Source organism: Protopterus annectens, chromosome 5.part0 (assembly GCF_019279795.1).
Source record: "Protopterus annectens isolate FY-2018-M chromosome 5.part0, PAN1.0, whole genome shotgun sequence".
NCBI lineage: Eukaryota > Metazoa > Chordata > Ceratodontiformes > Protopteridae > Protopterus > Protopterus annectens.
The window spans coordinates 882,419,486-882,443,455 of record NC_056735.1 but is presented as its reverse complement, the minus strand read 5'-3'; the positions used below and the strand labels follow the sequence as shown (position 1 = coordinate 882,443,455).

General features: G+C 38.2%; 1 protein-coding gene across 1 annotated transcript in view; it reads right to left on the bottom strand.

Annotated features, from left to right (window-relative positions):
• The window catches only part of LOC122802251 (olfactory receptor 1086-like), a 121,166-nt gene that overhangs the window by 43,627 nt on the left and 53,569 nt on the right, over positions 1 to 23,970 (bottom strand). Inside the window, exon 2 of the mRNA XM_044071905.1 lies at positions 18,513 to 19,106. Coding sequence (XP_043927840.1) covers positions 18,513 to 19,106 — 594 coding nt within the window. The remainder of the gene's footprint in view (positions 1 to 18,512; positions 19,107 to 23,970) is intronic.

The window sequence follows — 23,970 nt, the reverse complement described above, 5'->3', positions numbered from 1 at the left end:
CAGAAAATGTATGGCTAGTAAAAGGTCTGCATGCTAGAGTGACTCTGATTCTGATAGTGATGACCCCCAGTCTACTGGTAGTAAAAATGTAAATAAGAAGAAACAAGGGATGTTATGTAGTCCTATCTCGCCTACATTCTTACCCGTGGGTTCGGAGCTGAATATCAGCTCCGACTTGGCCGACTTTACTAGCTCGAAGTCTCTCATTGGCTGGGCCAAGTGGTTATCCCATGGTGCACTGCTCCATATCCCCAGATCTCGTTTGCCGCTTGTGTAGCTAGGACATGGTCTTGCTTGGCTGTGGCTAAGTACCCTATTTTTTGCTATTTCTCTTAGTGAAATTTGATATTTCATACCCAAAAGCTATTTTGATAGCTATTTCTTGTTGTTGTTGCTGTGTTTGAGTGTGGTAGTTGTGTTTTTTGGTATCCCTAACTGTTCCAGTGGGCTAGGCCCATTTTAGTTAGAGGACCTAGTCCTCCCCTCTGTTCTTAGATAAACTTTTAATATGATTGTGTTTGTCTATGTGTCCCCTTAGAAGAACCGTTTCAGTTAGAGGTTCTTAGATTGTGTCGAATAGAGTTTTTCTGTGTATCTACTTTGTTTGTTCTTAGCACCCTTTTTTGTGATTTGTGTCCAGGTGGTTTCGCTTAGCGCTAGTTATAAGATGTCTAAGGATCAGAAGGAGCATAAGCCTTCTGGCTTTAAAAAAATGTTCCAAGTGTGGATATAAGATTTCCATCACAAATGGACACTCTGTGTGTGTTTGCTGCCTTGGAGCCATCCATTAACAGGAGTTGTGTAGCTTTTGCCACGAGTTCAGTCCTAGGGTGCTCCAGGAGAGGAAAAATAAATTAATATTGAAAGGACTTCTAAAACCATCATTTGAGGAAGCTATAGACTAGGCTTCCAGTTCTCAGTCAAAATCCAAAGCTTCCAAGGCTAAGAAAAGTTCTCCGGCTCCATCTGTGTCCTCGGAGCCTCCGGAGAAGATTACTGTACTGGACTCTATTTCCATGACTCCACTGTCCTTGGGGCCGCAGGAGGTATCAGTGTTAACTGAATTGCCATCAGCTCCTATCATTCATGAACCGATTTGGAGCCGGTCGCCCAGTGTGATGCATGGTTCACCTGACAAGAGATCCCAATCTTCATCGCTCTCCTTCAAATCCTCCAGGCTTTCTGATTTGGATGTTTATAGGGTGGTGCAGAGACTCCTGCAGTCGCCAGTGTTGGCTAAACTGTTCTTGGCTCTGACCCACTCGGCTCCGGAGCCAGTTTCCTATGACTGTTTCGATGATTCCTCCTCAGAGCACATCCTTGTCATTGGAGCCGGTATGCTCCGCTCCGAGTGATATTCCTACACTGGGTCCGATACCCCCTCAGGGTCTATTGGTGCCGACCTTGGCTCCGACCATGTCGGTTCCATCCATAGGGTTTGGGACTCGGGTGTCTTCGGTCGGGCCTGAGGGGGATACTTCGGGACATCTGTCGGTTCCGAGTCTCCCACTCGGTGCATCGGCTCGTGGGACCCCGGTCCCGGTCGTGGCCTCGGAGGCTGGCCAGTCCTCGGACTTGGGGGGACTGGCCTTCGAGGTCATGCGGAGCGCGCTGGCCAGATCATCAGCTACATCACCCGGGTCGGTCATTCCATCCCCCACCACCCTGGCGAGAGCCTCTGATACTCACCTATCCATGGACAGTAGAGCGCCAGGCCCTAAGGATACCCCCACTAGTGGTCCCCAACTTTCTGAGGGTCTCCCAGAGTTCATGCCTGAGGAGCCTCCTAGAAAGAAATTGTGCAAGAGGAAGCACATAGACTCCCAGGATGAGTCTCTCACCTCAGATACTGACCTCGAGAAATCGGACGTGTTCCCCAAGTCATCCTCTGATGGTGTTTCCTTCTCCAATATCCTGGAGATACTGAAACAAAGAGGTGATTGGCCTTCCAAAGCTCCTTCCGAGGAGGAGTCAGTATTCCTTAAGGCTTTTGGTGCTCAGCCCTCCTCCTCCTGGGTGTCTCCACTCTTCGATGAACTTCTTGACCTCATTTGTCGAAGAGTGTGGGAAAACCCCCGATTCTGTGGAGCTCGTGCCCAGGCGTCCCAACAAATTCCTTTCCGTCCCCCAGAGCAAAGAGTTTCTGTCTAAAGGAGTCCCTGTAGATGCCATGGTGGTGGTGGCAGCCACCCAGAAGGAAGTAGCAGAGTGTTTTTCATCCATCCATCCTCCTAACAAGGAGTCTAGGACCATGGATCAGTACAGGAAGCATACCCTATCTTCAGCAACCTTCACTCTACGGTCACTGAATTATCTGTCTCACTTCACTTGGCTCCAGAGAGATCTCCTCAAAGAGTTGGGAGATACTCTTGCGGGTAACATACCTGAGGAGGTGGCTCAGACGGTTAACGCCCAGGTCTCTACCCTCAACTCCATTGCTAACTCGTCCATGCGGCTCATTTCGTATGCAGCCGAGGGAGCGAGTAAGGCAGCAAGCTCAGGGGTCGCCCTTAGAAGGCAAGCCTGGCTGCGCCTGTGTCACTTTGTGGAGGCCCCTTTGACGGTTCCTCCTTGTTAGGGACCAAAGTGAAAAACACACTCACCAGGTGCGAGCAAGAGGGAAAGACCCTGTCTGCCGTAGGGGTCCATTTTTCCCTTCCTTGTAGGCCTTATTCCAAGGCCCATTGGGGGGGAGGATGTGGTTCAAGAAATCACAGAGGTTTTTTCCTACCGCACAAGGTGAACCCCCCTCCAGAGGCAGGGGGGGTTATTCAGAGAGACATCGCCCTAGAGGCAGAGGGGCCCCCGCAATTCGGGAGACCGCGACTCCTTCCATGGCTCTCCATACTCTCGTTCCTGAAGGTGTGCCCAACTGCGCTTATCTGGAGCCAGTCGGGGGTCGAATTTCCTTATACCCAGAAGCCTGGGAGAGCATTACCCAGGACTGATGGGTATTACGGATAATTTCCAGAGGTTACCTTATTCCATTCTCTTCAGTACCCCCACCAATCAGAAAAATCCCAGACGTTCCACCCAGTCAAAGTGATCAAGCAACCTCAGAGGTCTCGCAGCTGATAGAAAAAGGAGCCATCCAACATGTCCCCTCAGACCAAATCGGATTAGGGACTTACTCAAGATTCTTTTTGATGCCGAAAAGAACAGGGGACCTGAGACCCATACTAGATCTCAGTCAACTCAACAATCACGTACACAAGTCCAAGTTCCGTATGGTCACACTACAATCGATTCTCCCATTGTTGGGAGAGGAGGTATGGATGCGCTCCATTGACCTCAAGGATGCTTACTACCATGTCAAAATGGACAGAGCATTCCAGGAGTCACCTATGCTTCCGGCTGGGAGCCAGTCCCTTCCAGTTTTAGGCCCTGCCCTTTGGTCTCACCACAGCCCCCAGGGTGTTCAATAAATGCATGGCGGTGGTGACGGCTCACTTGAGACGTCAGGGATTCCAGGTGTTTCCGTACCTGGACGATTGGCTCCTTACCACCCCCACCAGGCATCAACTAGTTCAAACCAGGGACGCTACCATCAATCTATGTCACCAGTTGGGCATAACAATAAATTGTGAAAAATCTGCCTTATTGCCCTCACAGCATGTCACCTTTATAGTAGCAGATTTAGACACCATTCGAATGCGAGCATTCTTGCCACAAGAAAGGATCACAGTATTACAACAACAAATACACATGCTGATGCCCCTGAGACTAGTGAAGGCAAGACTGGTTCCCCAACTCCTAGGGACCATGGCAGCAACTATCACGTTGGTCCCTCTAGCGAGATTACACATGAGACTTCTTCAATGGCTCCTCTTTGTTCAATGGTCTCTCCAAAGACTCCCACTATCTTATCCCATCTTACTCACAGACAGGTGCATGCAGGACCTCCGTTGGTGGCTGTGCATCAACAATTTGAATGGGGGAAAGCCCTTCGTTCCACCCATCCCTATTGCCATGGTGACCATGGATGCCTCCCAGATGGGGTGGAGGGCATTATCTTGGCAGGACAGTCCAAGGCACGTGGCAGAAGCATGGGATACATTTGCATATAAACATCCTGGAGATAAGAGCAGTGCTTCTTGCATTGCAGGTACTTCAGAAGGTTCTTCCTCTAGGGACAATTGTGATACACTCAGACAACATGTCAGTAGTGTGGTATCTCAACAAGCAAGGGGGAACCCGGTCTTACCCTCTGTGCAGAGAGGCTATGCAAGTGTGGCATTGGGCAATAGCTTCCCAATGGTTTCTGGTGGCAATGCACATTCCGGGGAAATCCAACGTAATAGCGGACAGGCTAAGCAGAGCTATCCTGATGCCTTACGAGTGGTCCCTGAATCGCCTGTTTGCAGAGCAAATCTTCAGCAGATGGGGGTCAGACTTGCTGCAACCTTTTTGCCAGCTCTCTCAATGTGAAATGCAGCAACTATTTCATGCTGACCCCCCCACAGGGGGAATCAACCAGGGACACGATTGGCCCTCCAGTCTGCTTTATGCTTTCCCTCCATTTCCCCTGCTGTCAAGGGTGATTCAGAAAGCGCAATCCTTGGGAAGCAGAATGATTCTGATTGCTCCACACTGGCTTCATCAAGTCTGGTTCCCCTTTCTTCAACCATACATTGTGGACACTCCTTGGATTCTGGACCCTCAACCAGATTTACTGACACACATGTTGGGACAGTTCCACCCCTCTCTGATGACCCTCCGGTTGACAGCCTGGCTACTCCACTTCCATCATTAGTCAGACATCATAATTTTTCACTGGAAGTCGTCCATATATTATCGTCCTCTCATAAACCATCCACTAGAAAGATTTATTCTAGTAAATGAAAAAGGCTCTCTATCTGGGAACATACTAGAGGCATTGATCCATACACAGCTCCAATAGATTCAGTTCTGGAGTTCTTGTCTATGCTTTTCTATCAGGGGTCCACATCAGCCACCATCAAAGTTCAGCCTGCGGCGATATCTAATTTCCAAGTAGTGAATGAACCTAGTCTCATGGCACACAGACTATGTAAAGCATTCCTAAAAGGTACTCTGTTGCTTCGTCCCCCAGTGTCCGAACCTATCATGCCCTGGGATCTCAATTTTGTTCTACAAGCCCTTACTTTACCACCATTTGAGCCTGCAGCTACCTGTGAATTAAAATTCTTAACATGGAAAACAGCATTCTTAACAGCAGTCACTTCAGCGAGGCGAGTTTCGGAAATTCAAGCCCTCTCCATCAAACCCCCATATTTAATCTTCCATAAAGATAGGGTTTCTCTTAGACCAAACCCCTTGTTCCTTCCTAAAGTGGCTTCTGTGTCATGAATCAGTCCATTGAGTTGCCTGTTTTCTTCCCCCACTTTTCTAACAAGGCAGAATTTAGATTTCACCAATTGGATGTACATAGACAGTTACGCTTCTATCTACACCGGACAAAAGATATCCAGAAATCTGACCAACTCTTTTTCTCCTTTTCAGAAAACCGAATTGGTTCTCTGGTATCCAAGGTCACGCTGTCTAGATGGATAGCCAGTTGTATCTCTTTCATTTATCAGGCAGGAGGTAAAAATCTGCCATTTCCAGTCAAGGCACATTCTACTTGGGCTGTTTCTACATCCATAGCCTATCAAGCTAGATTGTCAATGGATGATATATGTGCTGTAGCTACTTGGGCTTCTCCTCACACTTTTGTTTCTCATTACAAATTGGACGTGGTCTCCAGGGGCAGGTCTTCCTTTGGCTCTACAGTTCTCACGAGTATTTTCCTATGAGCCACCCAGGATGTAGGTGCTAGGGACACTGTCCCATGGGTAAGAATGTAGGCGAGATAGGACTACATAACATCAAGAAGTTATGTACTCACCATAACGTTTGATGTATGTAGTCCATCTTGCCTCACATTCTTATTTACCCTCCCACCTTCCCCCTTCCTGGAGGATTTGGAGGTTAGGCTGTCATATACAGAGTCCCTTTTATTAGCTTATTCTTTATATGGATGTGATGTGTGTATGGAGTACAAATGATTTTTGCAGCAAACTAGATCTGGGGATATGGAGCAGTGCACCATGGGATACCCACTTGGCCCAGCCAATGAGAGACTTTGAGCTAGTAAAGTCGGTCGAGTCAGAGCCGATATTCAGCTCCGAACCCACGGGTAAGAATGTGAGGCGAGATGGACTACATACATCGAACATTATGGTGAGCACATAACTTCTTGTTTCTAATGTCTAAAATTGCTATGCAGGTCTTACAGCTACTTGGCAGAACATTCATTTTGAAAGTAAAACAGGATGATATGTCCATCATATTCAATAGTTAAAAGAATGGTTTGCAGCTTCATCCATACTAAGTAAAGAGGAGCAACGTTTCATAATCAGCTGGTCTGCAGATGATAAGAAGATAAACTGGGCAAGAATATCAGGAAGAAATAAAAATGAATCACGGAGCTTTATAAATGTTTTAAAAAAGGGAACTTAGATGTTATTGATGTAGGATAAAGGCTAGACAGGCAGCTTACCTAATGAAATGTGATACCCACCAAAATCTGCAAGAATTTTGCAATCAATTGAAGGATGTGTATTTTGCAACTGATGAGCTTTCACATACAGAAGGTGATAATTTTCAGGATGTGTATTTCCAGAGCTAACCTTTCCACATTATAATACAGTCTTCCCTAAAACTTAAAAGGAAACCTCAACTAGTATAGTGGATTGTAGCCAGATAGAAGTGAGTAAGATCCACAACCAATTTATTGATCAGTTGTGGCTCTTACTGGCATCTATCTGACTTTTTATATCAGTTTGTGGTTGTTGTGTGCTTTTCATAGTGGATTGTAGATAAGACAAAAATATCAGGGAATCCATGACTGTGGATGAAGCCCAGTCACCAAAAAGGGGAGAAAAAAATACATGCTGCCCAAGCCCAGGTACGAGAAGTCAAGACTTCTTAACCCCTGGACCTTGAAGCAACTGAAATGACTTATCTGCAAAACAGCCAACCACATAAAATAAACAGCCCACACAGACTACTACCCCGATTCAACCACAAGCTAGTGCCAATTTCACTACATCTGAAGCAAATGTCTCTTGCTCCACAAACTCCAGTGGCATTATTTTTGCAGTCCAGACCTCCACAGTCCTATTCTCCCCGTTAGTCATATTGTAGCTGAGGACAGGCATACAGAAGGCAGGGTCCTGGTGCACAAAATGACAAGAGATATGAAGTGAGACAAAGACACAGTTCTGACATGGACTATTACAGAGGATATTAAAACTATTATATGAGACATCTCAGAAGTAGACCCAATTTTCCCCACAAATAAAAGCTGAGTGAAGAAATAAAGAGGTAGCAGGATGAGGTTAGACAGATAATGGGACAATTACTAGAACTGAAGTCTATGTTCCAAAATTTCTGGAATCAAAAATCCTTACTGCTTCCTGGTTTTCCTCCTTCCGGACCTGTGACAACCAGCAATCCTACCTCTCAATGACAACAGTGCTTTCAAGAACCAGTGCTAATTTCTTCTGTCTCCTCTCAGGCTGCCATGGTAAATTATTCTGATATGACTACTGATTTGACTGACGTATGCATGGTAAGAGTAACATACAACAGTCTCCAAAGGTGACCTTTCACCAGAAGCTCCTAAAGCTTCTACTGTTCATAGTGTTGATTCTGCCTTGTTCCAAATAATAGGGCAAAACAAATTCTACCTGGGCAGCTTAATCCCTAAGGAAAGTGCAAATAGATTCTACTTTGAAGTAATTATGGAAAACAGCTTAAAGCAAAAGGCCTTCATAAACTCATGGGGATAAGGCAACTTATAATATAATAATTTAGTCATAATAATCATAATATGAAATGACTTCTATAATAAGCAGACTCAGAACATTAAAATTCAAAAAGGCTGGAAATCCTACCTGATATCCCGCAGGTTGTAAACTACACAGGATAAGAACAATCAACCTTAGGGAAAGTATGGCTAAAGCTAAATTCTGGAAAAATGGAATTCTACCATACAGTGCAGGTCATTAGTAAGCCACGAGCTGATATAGTAATTGTCATGGATCTGCTTAAAAAAATTATGTATATAATTGACTATGGTCATGTTGGGTCTTGTGGTCACAGCTGACTCTTGGAAAGAGTTTAAAGGATTAAAAGCAGGCAGAACAGGCAGAATCACTCAATTTGGAAAAATATACCATTGTAATGAAAGTGATTTATGTAAGATTTGATATGTCCAATATGCCACTTCTTGGAAACTCTGAGGATCTGACTCCACAGAGACAGGGTACACATGGTGTGTGTATAAAAGTAGATATAGTAAAGCCTTATGTAAATGCTGAATGTCTGACAGTGTTTTATTAAAGAAGGTAACTGTTATCTCAGAAAGTTACTCAAATGTAAAAAAAAAAAAAGTTCATTAATCTGTGTATCATTTCTTTGCAGAACATGTTCACAGTAAAATGAAATGTGAGTGTCTGTTAAGGTCAAAGGTTTGTAGCCGCATAGAATTGTTTATAAATAATTTATAATCATGGTTTAAAATTGAAATAGGTCTGTATGAAGATAAGTATGATGAGTTGTTACCTTCTTTGGGTAATACAGCCATCATGGCTTTCTGTCAAGATGTTGGTGCTTCCCCACCTTTTAAAATGCTATTTAACAAAATCTTCCAGATCTTAATCACTTTCTTCCCTCCTAACTTCCAACCTTCCACAGGAATAACATCTGTGCCTGGAGAGTTCAATGCAGATTGATTATATATCACCATTCGTATCTCATCTCCTCTTATTTTAACTATTAGTTGTTAAGCCTAAACTTCCTCTAACCTTGATATAGTTAAGTCTTCCATAAATATTTCCACTTGTGCCCTTTCTTGGTTTTTACGTCCCTCTACTTTATAAAAATGTTCATAACATTTCTGAAATACCTCTAATGCTTCTATAGGATCTCTGGTTATTTTTCAAAGGCAACCTATGTTTGGCAACAACCCTTTCTCCTTCCTGCTGCCTGAGTTGCTGTGCTAAAACGTAAGTTTTTATACTCTGGAGTTGGTACCAAAAATAATTGCTTAACAGCAGTCTTTCTAAACCCATGCACATTATTTAAATGCTCTCTTATTTTCTTCACACTGCAGTTGCTCCTCTTCTTGTTCTGTGAGTTTCCCTTTATTCTTTAATAATGTAACTTGTCAGCTTCTTTAAACAATTCATATAATTTATTAACCATATCTCTTTCTCTTTTATTTCTTCCCTATTTTAAAGTCAGTTTTCATTTTATTCCATTCGCTAGCTATCACATCTGAAGAAATTGCTATCTTCCCTAATAACACTTGAATAATTTCCACTACCCATTCTTGAAATTTATCTGTTTTTAACAGGTAGGTGGGAAAGCTTCAGTGTATCATTTTTACATCATCACCTTGCATTTTTATCTGTGCGTGATCGGAAGTAGTTATTGGACATGTGTTCAAGCTTTTAATTAAATGCTCATGTTTCTGTGAAATATAATTTCAATTCAGTTTAGCCCAGTTACTGCATTGGGAATAACAGGTAAATTCTAAGTTCCTTCCTCTTCTGAATGTCTTCCATAGGAAATATTTTCATAAATTTCTTCAGAACTCTACCTGCGTTTGTTATAGTTTCCCTTCCAGGTCTCCTTGATTCATCATCAGTATTGGAAATCAAATTACAGTCCTTACCTATAAGTAATATTCCCTGCTGAAAGTTGATCATTTCTCCGCAAAGTTTCTAAAGCCTCATAATAGTAGTTTTTAGTAGAATATAAATACATGCTAGCGTTATCCTCTTACCTTGCCATTAGCCCCTTATTACCACAGATCTACCATTATTGTATTTTTTCCTGTTCTATCTCTATTGGAGTGCCTCTAGCAATCAATATTATTACTCCCATTGTCCTTTGTTCCTGATATTCTGCTGAATGTCTATCCTGAAATCTTTTCTTTGTCAAATTCACACGCTCATTTCTTTCCAAATGTGTCTTCTGCTGCATTGCTATGTGCAGTATGTATTCCTTAATACAATTCAATATTTTTTTATTTTTTGTTTATAACACTAAGGCCATTTAAATTCAAGGATAATGTTATAGTTGTTATTATAAAAGCTATTTCTCCCATCTATTATACGTAATAGTTTTTTTTTGAGTGTGTATTTTCATCTCTTGTCTTACATGAACAAACTAATGTTTGGCAGGGTGATCTTTATCAATGGCATAGCATGGGGGATGCTGGTACATTGAACGTTCCCTACTCTAAAGGCAAGGAGTCTTGCTCATTTAACCTTTTTTTTCCTTTTATTAAAGACATTGCTTAAACAAAGATAACATACATCCTTTCTTTGAAAGAAAGCATGTATTATCTTTGTTTATGTAAAGTGAATCAGGGTATCACTGACTTTGCACAACATCTCTCAGAGGTTTCATTTCCTTTTACTGGGCATGCTTGAAGAATATTGCCTGCTGCCAGACATCCATGGCAGACTACACTAGTGGAAATATGCACAAGATCCAGTAGTATATCATGAGTTTTGTAGTAAGGTAAACTAAAATATAAATGTGTGTGTCTGTGTGTGGGTGCATGCATGCATGTGTGCACATGCATGTCCATGTGTGTGTGTGTGTGTGTGTGTGTGTGTGTGTGTGTGTGTGTGTGTGTGTGTGTGTGTGTGTGTGTGTGAGAGCAGGTGTGTGTGTGAATGCTCATTGTATCTTTAACAATGTCAGTGATTTATATGTTATAAAGGCATTGTATTTTCAATTTGCCTGTGTTTGAGATCCCCCTTTTACTGCCATTATGTCCATCATGGCTTTAAATAACAAAAGCCCATGATTAGTGTTGAAATACTCATTTAAACAAGTCAGATTATTTAATTTCTAGGTATTATGGATTTGTATGCACGAATTAAAGTGTCACACCTTTTGGGGGTATCATGAGTATCAACCATAATGAACCACATTACATTGTTGAACCCAAGAAAAATCCAAATAAGCAACTTACCTTTTTTCATTTATTTACAGAAGCAACACAGAACCAGAGCAATCCAGTTATCTTTTGTGTAGCAATGTCTCACACAGGCCAGCCAGCTGCTGATTTACAGTTCTGCATCTATGCTTTGGTTTATCATCACCTTGCATTTAAATTATATTAGCAAGTAAAAGGTAAAAAATGCTGGTAAGCCACAGCTAAATTGTTATCTTGAAATACATTTTTATGTTGAAAAAGCACTGATGACACTAATGTATTACAAAACAGTCACTTATAGCCAAATGCTACACATGAATTCAGAGATAAAGCCAGGCAGGATTATAGCACAATATTCATAATTCAGTCTTTCATATTTTCACAGCGGTAACCCATGAAGAGAAGCTCTGCGTGGTTATGCAAATCACGTCTTTCAGGATGACTAGGAAAATGCAGAGGTATTTTGTTAAACACGCCTCCCAATGGCAAAAGCCTAACATGCTTAAGGAATAAATGATAGAGGGGCAGCTAATAAACAGCTAAGGGGTACTACAAGTTTGCATATAGGTAAGATTCACATAAATAAATCTAAATGGACCTCATCTGCATACTAAACATGTAAATGGCACAGAAGTTACACTAGTAAGCAGAAATTTACCATAAGAATACAGAGCTGAGAGGAAGAAGGGAAAAGGAATGTGCACTGACATACATTTTAAAAGGAGGTACAATTATTAACTTTACTTAAAAGAACTGTTTTATTGTACTTTAATGCTCCTGCATATATGGACAATCTACTGAAGGGTTCTATGGGCGAAAGATTAATTTTGGTGCCAGTGAAGTGCTTGTGCCGACATGGACAAATTACTGAAGGAGTCATTGGGGGAAATGTTTCATTCTGCTGTCAATGAAGTGCTACTGAAGGGGTCATTGGGGGAAATGTTTCATTCTGCTGTCAATGAAGTGCTACTGAAGGGGTCATTGGGAGAAATGTTTCATTTTGGTGCTTGTGCATACTTGTTCAAACTAAAATGCTTTATTTTGGTGCTTGCATACTTGCTGAAACAGCTGAAATGATTGCTTGGGGGTAAGCTTCATTTGGGTGCTAGTCCATACTTGGTGAAACTACTGAACGGATAGCTGGGGGAAATGTTTTATTTTGCTATGACTGAAGTGCTTGTGCAGACATGGACAAACTACTGAAGAGATTGTTGGGGGAAATGTTTAATTCTGGTGCTAGTCCATACTTGGTCAAACTGCTGTAGGGATTGCTTGTGGAATTGTTGCCCCTCTCACCCCGCCCTAGCTATGCTGCTGGAATGGACTACGAATACCTCCCTATAATTCTGCCTAGCTTCATCTCTGAACTTATAGATAAGCATTTTGATACCACTGAATGTTTTATAATGCAGTAGTGTCAGCAGTGCTTTTTCAAGTTAAAAATGTAGTCATTGCTTGCTAGCATGTTTTATCTTTTACCTACTGATATAATTTGAGTGCAAGATGAATATTAATTGAAGTATAGGAAATCAGCAGCTGGCTTGCCTGTGTTGAGATATTGTACAGCAAATGATGACTGGCTTGACCTAGTTGTATGTTGCTTCTATAAATAAATGAAAAAAATAAGCTGTTTATTTGGGTTTTTCTTGAGTTCAGTTAGATATTATGATTCATTATGGATTATGATTGATACACAATGCCCCAAAATGGTGTAACAATTTAACTCATTCATCATGGTTCACAGTTAAGCAGAGACAAAGCCATAATACCTAGAAATGAAATCATCTGAGGTATTTCAACACTAATCAGGGGCTTTTGTTATTTAAAGCCATGATAGCTGTACTGGCAGTAACAAATTGATCTCAAATACAGCTAAATGAAAAATACAAAATCTTTACACCATATAAATCAGTGACACACACACACAAACACGCACACATACACACACACACACACACACACACACACACACACACACACACAAACACGCACACATACACCCGGATTAACATATAGCTTCCCATACTAGAAAACTGATGCTATGCCACTGTCTTTTGTACAGCTGTTTTTTTTCTCATCTCTATTTGAAGTTATGTGACAATTTTTCAAGATTTTTTTTTCTTTAATGAAAGCCCACAAAAAACAAAAACTAGGTAAAATTTCAGAACACCTATCCTGTCTCATATTAGCTTAGAGCAAACACACACAACTATTATTTACTTTTCTTTCTTTTTTTTGCTGGCAATCAGCATTTATTGATGAATGATGATTTACTAATTGTAACTTGTAAAGTGCTTTTACTGGAATGTTCTTTTTTTGAAAAAAAGTTTTTATTAGATTTTAACTAAACAAAGTAATGATGACAATAATTTTATTTAGAAACTTGTGAGCATAAAAAAGAACAATATGAACATGAATAAACAAGAGCAACTAAAAAATAAACACCACCAAACCAAGCCACTAATATTAAACTGAATAAAATAAAAAAGTGCTGGAAGGACTCAAAAAAACACTATAGCTGATGTATGTTGAGCACTTTCATTTGTTTATTAACATGAGCTGCATCAGAACAGGTGACAGAGAACTATGTTGAAACCTTTTATACTAAAATCTATTAATTGTCTGTCCAATAAGTAGTTACTATCAAGTAAAGGATTAAAGAAAATCACAAGTTTAAAACATCTATAAAGCACATAAAATTCACAAATATAAGTATAAAAATATGAAAATGTGTGTTGTGTTGTATAAATTCAATAACAGTGTCTGTTTTTCAACAAACATTTAATATTTATTGTTCCATTTAATCCGGTGGCACACTCTGCAGTCAAAAACACTTGCAAGTTAACTCTTTAATCTCCAAGGCAGAGTTAAAATCAGCTATATAAGGTCCTTGATCTATCAAATCCAAAACAAAAAAATAAACTTCTTAAATTCAATACAATCATCAGCATGTTTTGATAAAGCATTAATAGAATCCCTTTTCTTAATAACCAATCGATGTTTGTAAATCCTTTTTTTACAGGGCTCTAGTAGTTTTCCCTACATAAAAACTTTCGCAATTTGTACAGGAAGCTAAATAAATGATTCCAGTACTTTTATAACTGAATCTCACTTTACTGTATATAGTTTTATTTAAAAGTCCAAAATGAATACTTTGTGAAGAATTAATAAATCTACATTGTTTAAAATTGTGACATGGATATGTTCCCATTGGACCACTAATTTCTGTAAAATTAGACGGTTCACCAAATTCTAACATAGACTTAATATTAATAAGTTTTTTATAAATAAATGAAAGATGATCTCCTAAACCTCTGACCAGATCACTTTTCCCTAAAATTACCTTCCAATTGTTGACCAACACTTTTTTAACATCTTGTGAGTCAACACAGATGGGAACGGAAAATGCACTAACCCAAGACATAGAGTCTGAACTTTGTTGCTGTTCCTTAGGGGTAAATCCACTAATTAGGATAGGATAAAACTTCTTCAACCTAGTTTTTATGATTACATCTTTGATGTATAATAATTTTGAAAGTGGGTACCCCCTTTGCACAAACATAGATATCAATTTATCTTTTTCACTAGTGAAAACTTCATTATCAGAAATAAGAATACTCAAATGAATAATTTGCCCTCATACCAAATTTATTTTAATAAACATAGGGTGCATACTCTGAAAATGTAAAAAACTATTAGTACAGGTTTCTTGCCTGTGTGATATACTGTACAGCAAATGATGACTGGCTTGACCTCGTTGTATGTTGCTTCTATAAATAAATGAAAAAAAGCTGTTTATTTGGGTTTTTCTTGGGTTCAGTTAGACATTATGATTCATTATGGATTATGATTGATACACAATGCCCCCAAATGGTGTAACAATTTAATTAATTTACCATGTATCACAGTTAAGCAGAGACAAAGCCATAATACCTAGAAATGAAATCATTTGAGATATTTGAACACTAATCAGGGGCTTTTGCTATTTAAAGCCATGATAGATGTACTGGCAGTAACAAATCGATCTCAAACACAGCTGAATGAAAAATAGAATATCCTTGCACCATATAAATCACTGACACCCACAGACACCCACATATACTTACATGCACCTGCATTAACACACATTTATATTTCAGCTTCCCATACTACAAAACTGATGCTATGCAGCTATCTTTTATATAGCTGTTTTTTTTCATCTCTATTTGAAGCTATGTGTCAGTTTTTCAAGACTTTTTTGCTTTAATGAAAGCCCTTAAAAAAAAACTCACTAAAATTTCAGAACACCCATTGTATCCCATATTAGATTAGAGCAAGCACACAAAACTGTTTTTTTTTTTTTTGCTGGCAATCAGCATTTATTGAAGAATAATAAATGTTAATTTACTAATTGCAACTTGTAAAGTGCTTTTGCTGGAATGTTCTTCTTTTTTGAAAATGTTTTTATTAGATTTTAACTAAACAAAATGATGACGACAATAATTGCATTTAGAAATTTGTGAGCATAAAAAAGAACAATATGAACAAGAACAAACAAGAGCAACTATTTGCAAGAGTGTCTACTAACAATGAAGATTCTCAAAAAATTGCTATACATTACAAGTGATATGAGTATAGCTAGTTTTGTTTATTCAGCAGTTCCTTGAAATTTGTCCATGCATTATAGTATGAGGTTATTCTAGTAGATCTTGATTTAATGGTGATAATTTCCAGTTAACATACTTTGGTTGCAATATTTGTGAATTCTTTGATAGAGGGTGTAGCTTCATTCTTCCATTTCTTGGTTATAACTTTCCTCAAAGTTGATACAATGGACCATAAAATAGGGTATTTAATTCTTTTACCACAAACAGGAATATGAGTATTAAAAAGAATTAATGACTTAGATAAAACATTGTCCCCAAATAAAGCCTGTAAAAAGACTAATGCTATTTCCGTAAGATTTAAGTACAACACAATGAAAGAACATGTGTTGCCAATCTGCTTTAAGCTTCTGTTTAAATCTCAAACAAACTTGCTTCTTCAATTTTATGAAGTGTGAAGAAAGATCTATGCACAAATGTCAAGTAAAAAGTTTTCATCTAAGAGAAGAAGTTGCCTGTTTGGAAGATGTTAAAAATGATTTTTTTATCCTCTTCATCTGGAGGTCAGTTATTAAAGTGAGTAAAATAGTTCCAATAATTGTCATTGCAACTTTTTGTTTTTTTTCTCACCACTCTATATAATTTGGATAAGAGACTCTCTCCTATTGTGTTTTGTCGTATTAATAGTATTAAATAGTCAATTAATTTTGGGGTAAGATCTCTTACCCTTGGTTGCATTAACTTAATTTAACTTTCTACATATTATCTTCAAGATTGTGCATCCAACAACATATCTTTGCTTAAATCATATTTATTTATGCTATAATCAACACAATGCAGTTTTCATTATTCATTAATTAAAACCAATATATTAGATTTTTTCTTTAAATATAATCATCGTGTCTAACTTTAAAGTGAAAATATTATTTTGAGTGTATGCTATAGGGAAAAGAAGAAAAATCCATGCCTTATATGTTGGATTTCTATAAATTAAGTTTCTAAAAGTATTTAATATAGTAAAAATAAAATAAAAGTCACTTGTCTGGTGATTCCTTTCTGAAAAATAATCTTTTAGCAACCAATATAAACTATTGTGTAGTATAAGATTATGATTAGAGTTTATGTTATATTTAAAATTTGTGAAAAGGCATCCTAGAAACTCCTTCCACCTGGCTGTGCAAATATTTCTACAAGGAGATATTGTTTTTATAATTGATGATAAAGAATATAATTCTAGATCTGGTAGTCCAATCTAGCCTGCTGTCCAGTGCCTTATATAATGATTTAAGACAATTCTTCATTTGTTGGGGAACCAAAGAAATTTTAAAATGAACGTATTAAATTCTTTAATACATGTTTTACACTGAGGTCAAGATAATGATTGAATAACATATAAGATTTTTGGTAAAATAGTCATTTTGATTATAGATAGTCTCTCTTTCATTGTGAAAAAAATGTTGTTCTATTTATTTATTAAATTATTTATACTGATTATGCTGTTAGTGTAATAATAATTTATTATATTATTAATATTATCTCTTGGATCCCCTTCATATCATCGCATACCAAATCAGTGAACAACAGAATGTTGAGACCAAAATGCCAAACTATCTAATCAGTGAAACTTCACAATGCCTAAAGTTCAGAACATTGAAATACTACTACACATGCGCTGGCATTACAAAATGCCACAATGTAAATTTAGATCTAAATATTAACTTTTCTATCCTACATTCGTAGATTCATACACTTTTGCAAGATTCACATTTGAACATTACAAGACGTAAAAAGCTAAACACAATATTTGTCAATGAAAACATGCTTAATATGCTCACAAGTATATAATTAACATGCTGAATGAATAATTGGAGTTAAATTAGAACACTAAGGCATAAAATATTATTCAAAGAAATACTGTTTGATGAAATATCCTTGTTTTAGTTAGAACATAGCACTAGGAATAAATATAACACATTGGCTTACTCACTTATATCTTTAACAGTGAAGCTCTCTTGTAAGAGTTCCTTGAAATCAAGAGTTATGTTAACAAGCCATATTTTGATGAATAATTGGTAAACAGCACCTACATGAGCTCTGCTTTGATAATAGGAGCAATCAATTACCATAGACAAGTTTTTGCAGGAGTAAGCCTTCCTCCCACACCTTCCTACCCTATCTGCTCTTCAGCTCTCCTCACTCCAGCAGTTCTCAGTCTGAGGTCACAATGAGTCAGAGAAAATTATACAGCAAAGTTACACAGTAGCCCTTAGCTGAACATGGACATGTACAAGCTTTTAAGACAGCAGCATTTGATTACTTACTTTTGATGAATTAAACACTGAAGCAAAGCTAGGTAGCACTCATTCTGTAGCCTGGTGGCAGAAGCACTGTTTGAATAAAGTGTTGTGTAATTTCTAACTTAAATAAGATGATCTGAACTGTAGATGTGTTTCACTGTCCACGTTTGTCATCGGATGATCCCTTATACTTGATTTTAGAAATCATTAATTTCTTTGCAGGCTTTATTATTTTTTTTCTTTTATATTTTGTGTTCTATTCCCAGTGTTTCACTGTCCATGTTTACCATCAGGTAATAGCTTATACTTGATTTTAGAAATTATTCATTTCTTTGCAAATTTTATTATTTTTTCTTTTATATTTTGTGTTCTAATTCTATAAATAATGGGATTCAGAAGAGGAGGGCAGATAAAACATTCTACAACTAAGAATATCTGCATAAATGGTGATGTTGCTGTTATATCAAGTCTATACTTGAAAAACTGAAACAGGCCACTAAAAATGTGGAGGAGTAAAGACAGAAAATGTGTAACACAAGTATGTAAATATTTGGCCTTAATGCCTTCTGAAACCTTTTGACATACTTTAAAAATCTGTATATAGGAATAGGCAATTGTGATTAATAAAAATAATAGCTTGATTGATGTTACACATGATTCCAAAACAATATTAAAAGAAGCATCATTGCAAGACAGTTTCAAAACAGATATTGTTGCACAGCAAATATCTTGTATAGTTGACCCACATATCCTTGTTATTGGATAAATATACAATAATACAAGACAAAATTTATATAACCATGAGGCAAGAATGAGTCTGAAGGCTTTATCAACTGTCATAATAATGCTGTACCTTAAAGGATTATATATAGATACATAGCGGTCATATGCCATCAGTACTAAGAAAGTAATTTCATTATAGCCAAATGTATATATCAACAACATCTGAATAAAACAGCCGGTGTAAGAAATTATTCTGTATTCTGACAGAATATCTGCCATATATTTTGGAAAAAATGCAGTACTGCCATATAGTCCATTGAGAAATAAATTACACATAAAAATGTACATGGTTTCATGGAGGCTGTCCTCATGAATGATAACACAAACAAGAAAAACATTGACAAAAACTATTAAGAGATAAAATATCAAAGAGCATACAAAATGCAAATATTTGTAATCACCAATACTTTCAAATTCTTTAAGTATGAAAACAGAGAAGTTTTCCATGTTCTGTACTGAAAGCTTGAAAGAGAAAATGAAGATGTTATATTAGTCAAACCAAAAACTGGAGAACACTTTATAGTACATGCACATGATCCTAGAAATCAAAACTGACCTGAAAGTTCTACAATATTATTTCAATGTTTTGACTGTGATCAACATTTACAGCATCACTAAAATTGTAAATTAAACTGATATGGATAGACTTATTTTAAAATATTACAAAGCCTGACTCATATTGATTCATGCTTATGGCAAAATGATGACAGACCAGAATATGTACATGTCTGTGGCAAATGGCCATGAATGCTACTGTGCAGGCAGTTAAAGTTACTGCCATATTTAAGCAGAAATACATCACACACTGTATAAAGGCCAGCTGGATGGCATGCCATCTTGGAACTGAACCGGAACTGTGTGTTGAGAATATCTTTATTACTATAGTTACCAGTACTTCTCATATAAAGACATACTAATAACATTTTCAAAAATTGTATCATGCATGGAGAAAGAAAGATAAGTGTCTTCATTTTTTTAGACTTTGCATTAAGGCAATTCCTGTCCAGTCATTTCAGAGTTAAGGGTCTGAGAATTCCAAAGCTGCTGTTTGCTATGCTCTTTTAAATTGCTGTTGCATTGTAACAGTTCCATTACATAGAAGAAGAAAGATACATGTTTTCATTTTTTTTAAATATATTTTAAGTGTGCACCTGCTTTAGCTAAGGTCTTTAATTCTATATTAGTAATTCTAGTACATAATTGTACTGCATTTTGCTGTTTAAGTGGTTTAACTGTTGGTATTAAACCATGACTTGTCTTTACATTAAGGCAGTTCCAGGAGAGTCAGCTCAGAGCTAAGGGTTTAATTGCCTTTCCCTGCCAACCACTCTGTTGTAGTTGTATTCTTAAACCCAGTCTATCTGTTGTTGCCTGCCCCTTACGATAATTTGACAACATAGGTTCCTCTCCCTGTTTATTGGCTGTTAACAGTAAGCACATAAGTATCATTTTGCAAAGCCTTAAACTACTTACTAGGCTAAAAGAACTTTGATAAAATAGTTTTATATTGAGTGTACTGATACTGCTTGCACTGATTTTAATATCAAATTAGTGTTTTTTTTGCTATAATTAGTTTATTGGTTCTTGCTGCTGGCAGAAGGTTTTCTGTCTAGTTGTTTTATATTAAACTTTAAATACTCAGTAGCTAGTCCACCCAAACATTATTCTAAAAATGAACACGAAGCATTTATAGTTACTCCTGCCCCCAGCGTAATTTCTTTCAGTATCATGGCCCCATACTTCCTCATAACATTTCTAGCCAGCCTGATTGAGATGAGCATCTTAAGACAGTGCAATAATTTATTACTCAAACAGCATAACACAGTGTGTGAGAGATGTACATATGGAATATCTTTGGAGGCAAAAATGTTATACATAATAAAAACTATCAGCAGTACACCACACATCACACCTCTCCAAGGCCATCACAATACACATAATCTGTCATATGCTGAGGTTCTACAGATTAATGTACCTAAACCTCAAATATCTCCAAAACACAACACAGGCACATAGCACACTCAGCAAGTTAAGTCTCCTTCCTCACATAGCTCAAGGAGCCCCAGTGTCACAGATGCTGAGCCTGTAAGGCAGATATTGATCTAACCAAACATTCTTGTTGTAGGTGACTCCATTGCAAGATATACAGATGTGCTTCTTAACAGGCTGAGTAAAAAAAGATTGACACTCATTTGCTTGTCTGGTGCCAGGATCCATCAGATCACATATGCACAAAAGTTCTTGAACAACAAGTACTAGTATGACTCTTTCATAGTTCATGCTGGTGTCAATTACTTGAGTTGTACCTCCCTGGACTATATGAAGAGAGACATGATGGAGCTCTCAAACTATATGTCCAAGGCAGTTATGAGACTAGCACTGAGCAGCATTCTACCTTCTCCAAAGATGATGCTATGATATGAGCAAAAATAATTGATTTCAATAACCGGTTTAGTTTTTCTTGTCATGTTAGCATGGTAGGATATAACTGACAGATCATGCTGCTTCACTGGGGATGGCCTGCACCTGTCCCCAAAGGTTTTCTACCCCATAGTCCCTTTTTAGGCAATGCCCACCTTTTAAACCTATCAACATAATGAAACAAGCAAAGGAATATATGGAGCTGTTACTAATCCATACTAAGAGCCTAAACAAGAAACCCCACTCCCTAAAAGCCCTTCTCACCTTGGATAACATTGATGTCTGTGTAGTGATTGAGACATGGTTTAAAATAGTGGTGAGCACTCCGGCTGTGCATGGTTATAATGCCTTCCACACTTTTAGACCAGCTACTGCACCGGAGGGGAAAAAAGGTGGAGGCATCTCAATCTACATCCAGAAGAGACTAATATCATGGCTGGTAAAACAGCATGATGCACTAGACCTTCTTAATGTCCAGATTAGTATCGGAAAGGCCCCATACCAAATATTAACTAGGCATTGAACTCCCTGTATGACACAAGAAATTCACAATGCCTATCTACAGGAAGTAGGATCACTCAGTATTAAACCCAATACCATTTTCTCAGGTGACCTAAACTATCCAACTACAGACTGTAAAAACTACACCACCACTATTGCACAAGCACAGAGATTCCTAGCCTTTGTCAATCCAAATGTCGTGGCACAATTAGCCAAAGTACCCATTAGGGGGAATAACAGATTGTATCTTGTCCTTAAAAATATAGGAGTATCTTGCACCTTACCTTGTGTATCTTCATCATTTGTTAAATCTGACCGTAAAGCAGTCTCCTTCAAAATAAAATTGAAACCAAAGACCCTTCCACCCAATATACCTTTAGAAATTTCTCTAAGACAAACTATCCACGTTTGATGATACTTTGACAAGCTTTAAATCCCTACCAAACCCAGTTAACTTCACTGAATACACAGAAACATACACCACCACACTATCCTAGCATGTAAACATCTGCAGAGTTGCAACTGTACCCCCATAGGAACTAGTGCAGTGCAAACCCCAGAAACAAACCCACATGGTGGAACAATAATGTCAGCAAGCTTTATAATAAAAGGAAAATAATTTCAACCAAAGGTAAGAAGAATAAATTGCAAAATGCTAGAGCCGTTTGTGACTGAAATAAGCAAACAATTCATGAGTTTGATAAAACCCACCAAATTAAAATTTGAGGCTGAAATAACTACTCAAGCCAAAGACAATTGCAATGCATTTTTATTTATGTTCATAATCTCAAAAGCACAATGCAGCAATGCACTGAGCTGATTGTGAACAATGTTGTCTACATGGAGGCTGAAGATATGGCAAACCTACTGGCTGATAAACTTAGCTATGACTTTACCCATGTCTCCCATCTGTCTTTCCTCAAGATATACCTGAAACTGGCTGTCCATCAGCTATCACACAAGAACAAGTCCTAAAAGTGCTATCAAAAGGTAAAAATAAATACTGCATTGAGGGGTCCTGACAATATTCCTGGATGCATCTTACATAGAATGAAGCACAATTTAAACCACACCCCTAACAACACTGTTCATTCTCAGCCTCCATACAGGTTTTGTACCAAGTGAATGGAGAAAAGCTACAGTCATTCCCATACAGAAGGCAGGGCCTTCTACAGACCCAAGAAATTACAGAACCAAAAGTCTGACCAGCCTCATATGCAAAACTATGGAAAGACTTATCACGGAACTAATCATTCAGGACATAGGAGCTTCCAAACACTTGACTCATCTCAATTTGAATTAATCAGATGAAGGTCATGCTTAATCAACCTGGTGGATTTTTTGAAAAAGTCAGCAAAGCAAAGGATGAAGACGAAAATGGTACATACCATATACTTCATCTTGGCTAAAGTATTTGACATCATTCCCCATTCAGGCATAGCAGAAAAGCTAAATAAAATTGGGAAATAAACCCCTGTGTCACCTGCTGGATTGCCATTTTGATCACAGTTTGTAGGAAATCAAAATAGTGGAAGTTACCTCCATGAAGAGACCAGTCACCAGTGGAGTCCCAATGTTCTATGCTGGGACCTCTCCTGTTTGGCACCTACTTTTCTGAAGTAAAAGCCAATACCAAAGGGATCTGGCTGACTAGGTTTGCAGATGACAATACACCCTTATGAGTTGACCCAGTTGCTTGAGATTTGAGAACTTATGTGGATATTGACCTAAATTCTGAACATGTGTCTACTGTTGCAAGAAAGTCCTTCTATATTGCACAACTTATAAATAAAGGGATTTTGGTTAGATCTAGAGATATCATCATCCCCCTTTACCCAGCCCTCATTAGGCCAATCATTGAATATAATGGCTTTGTTTGGCATGTATCTGTCCAGACACATGCAGCAACTGGAATGCCCACAGAGATATCTTACTAAAAGGATACAAGGCCTAAGCAATGTGTCCTACATGGACAGACTCAAAGCAATGTCACTACACTTGGTATCCTACAAACTGCTAAGAGGTGACATGTGTCTGGTATACAAATCATCCTCCAACCCAATATGGATGGATTTACTGCACATCAATAAGTTCAATGGCATCAGAAATACTCAGTCTAAGGATTTAAAGCACTACTGCAACATCAGCAGAAGAGTTTGAAGGGACAGGTATATCCTAGTCTGAAACAGATGCCCCATTTACATAAAACAACGTTCATACTTCTCCATATTCAATTGCAACTTGGATCTATGGATGAGGAAAAGAAAATGTACCCCAGGACTGCCCCCTATACTACTAATGGACAGAAGCCCTAGGTGCTTTATCCCATGCATAGTTCCCCTCAAATTAACTAGTGTATAATCCCAGTTATTCTTATTAGAGGTAATATATGATTATCAACCAT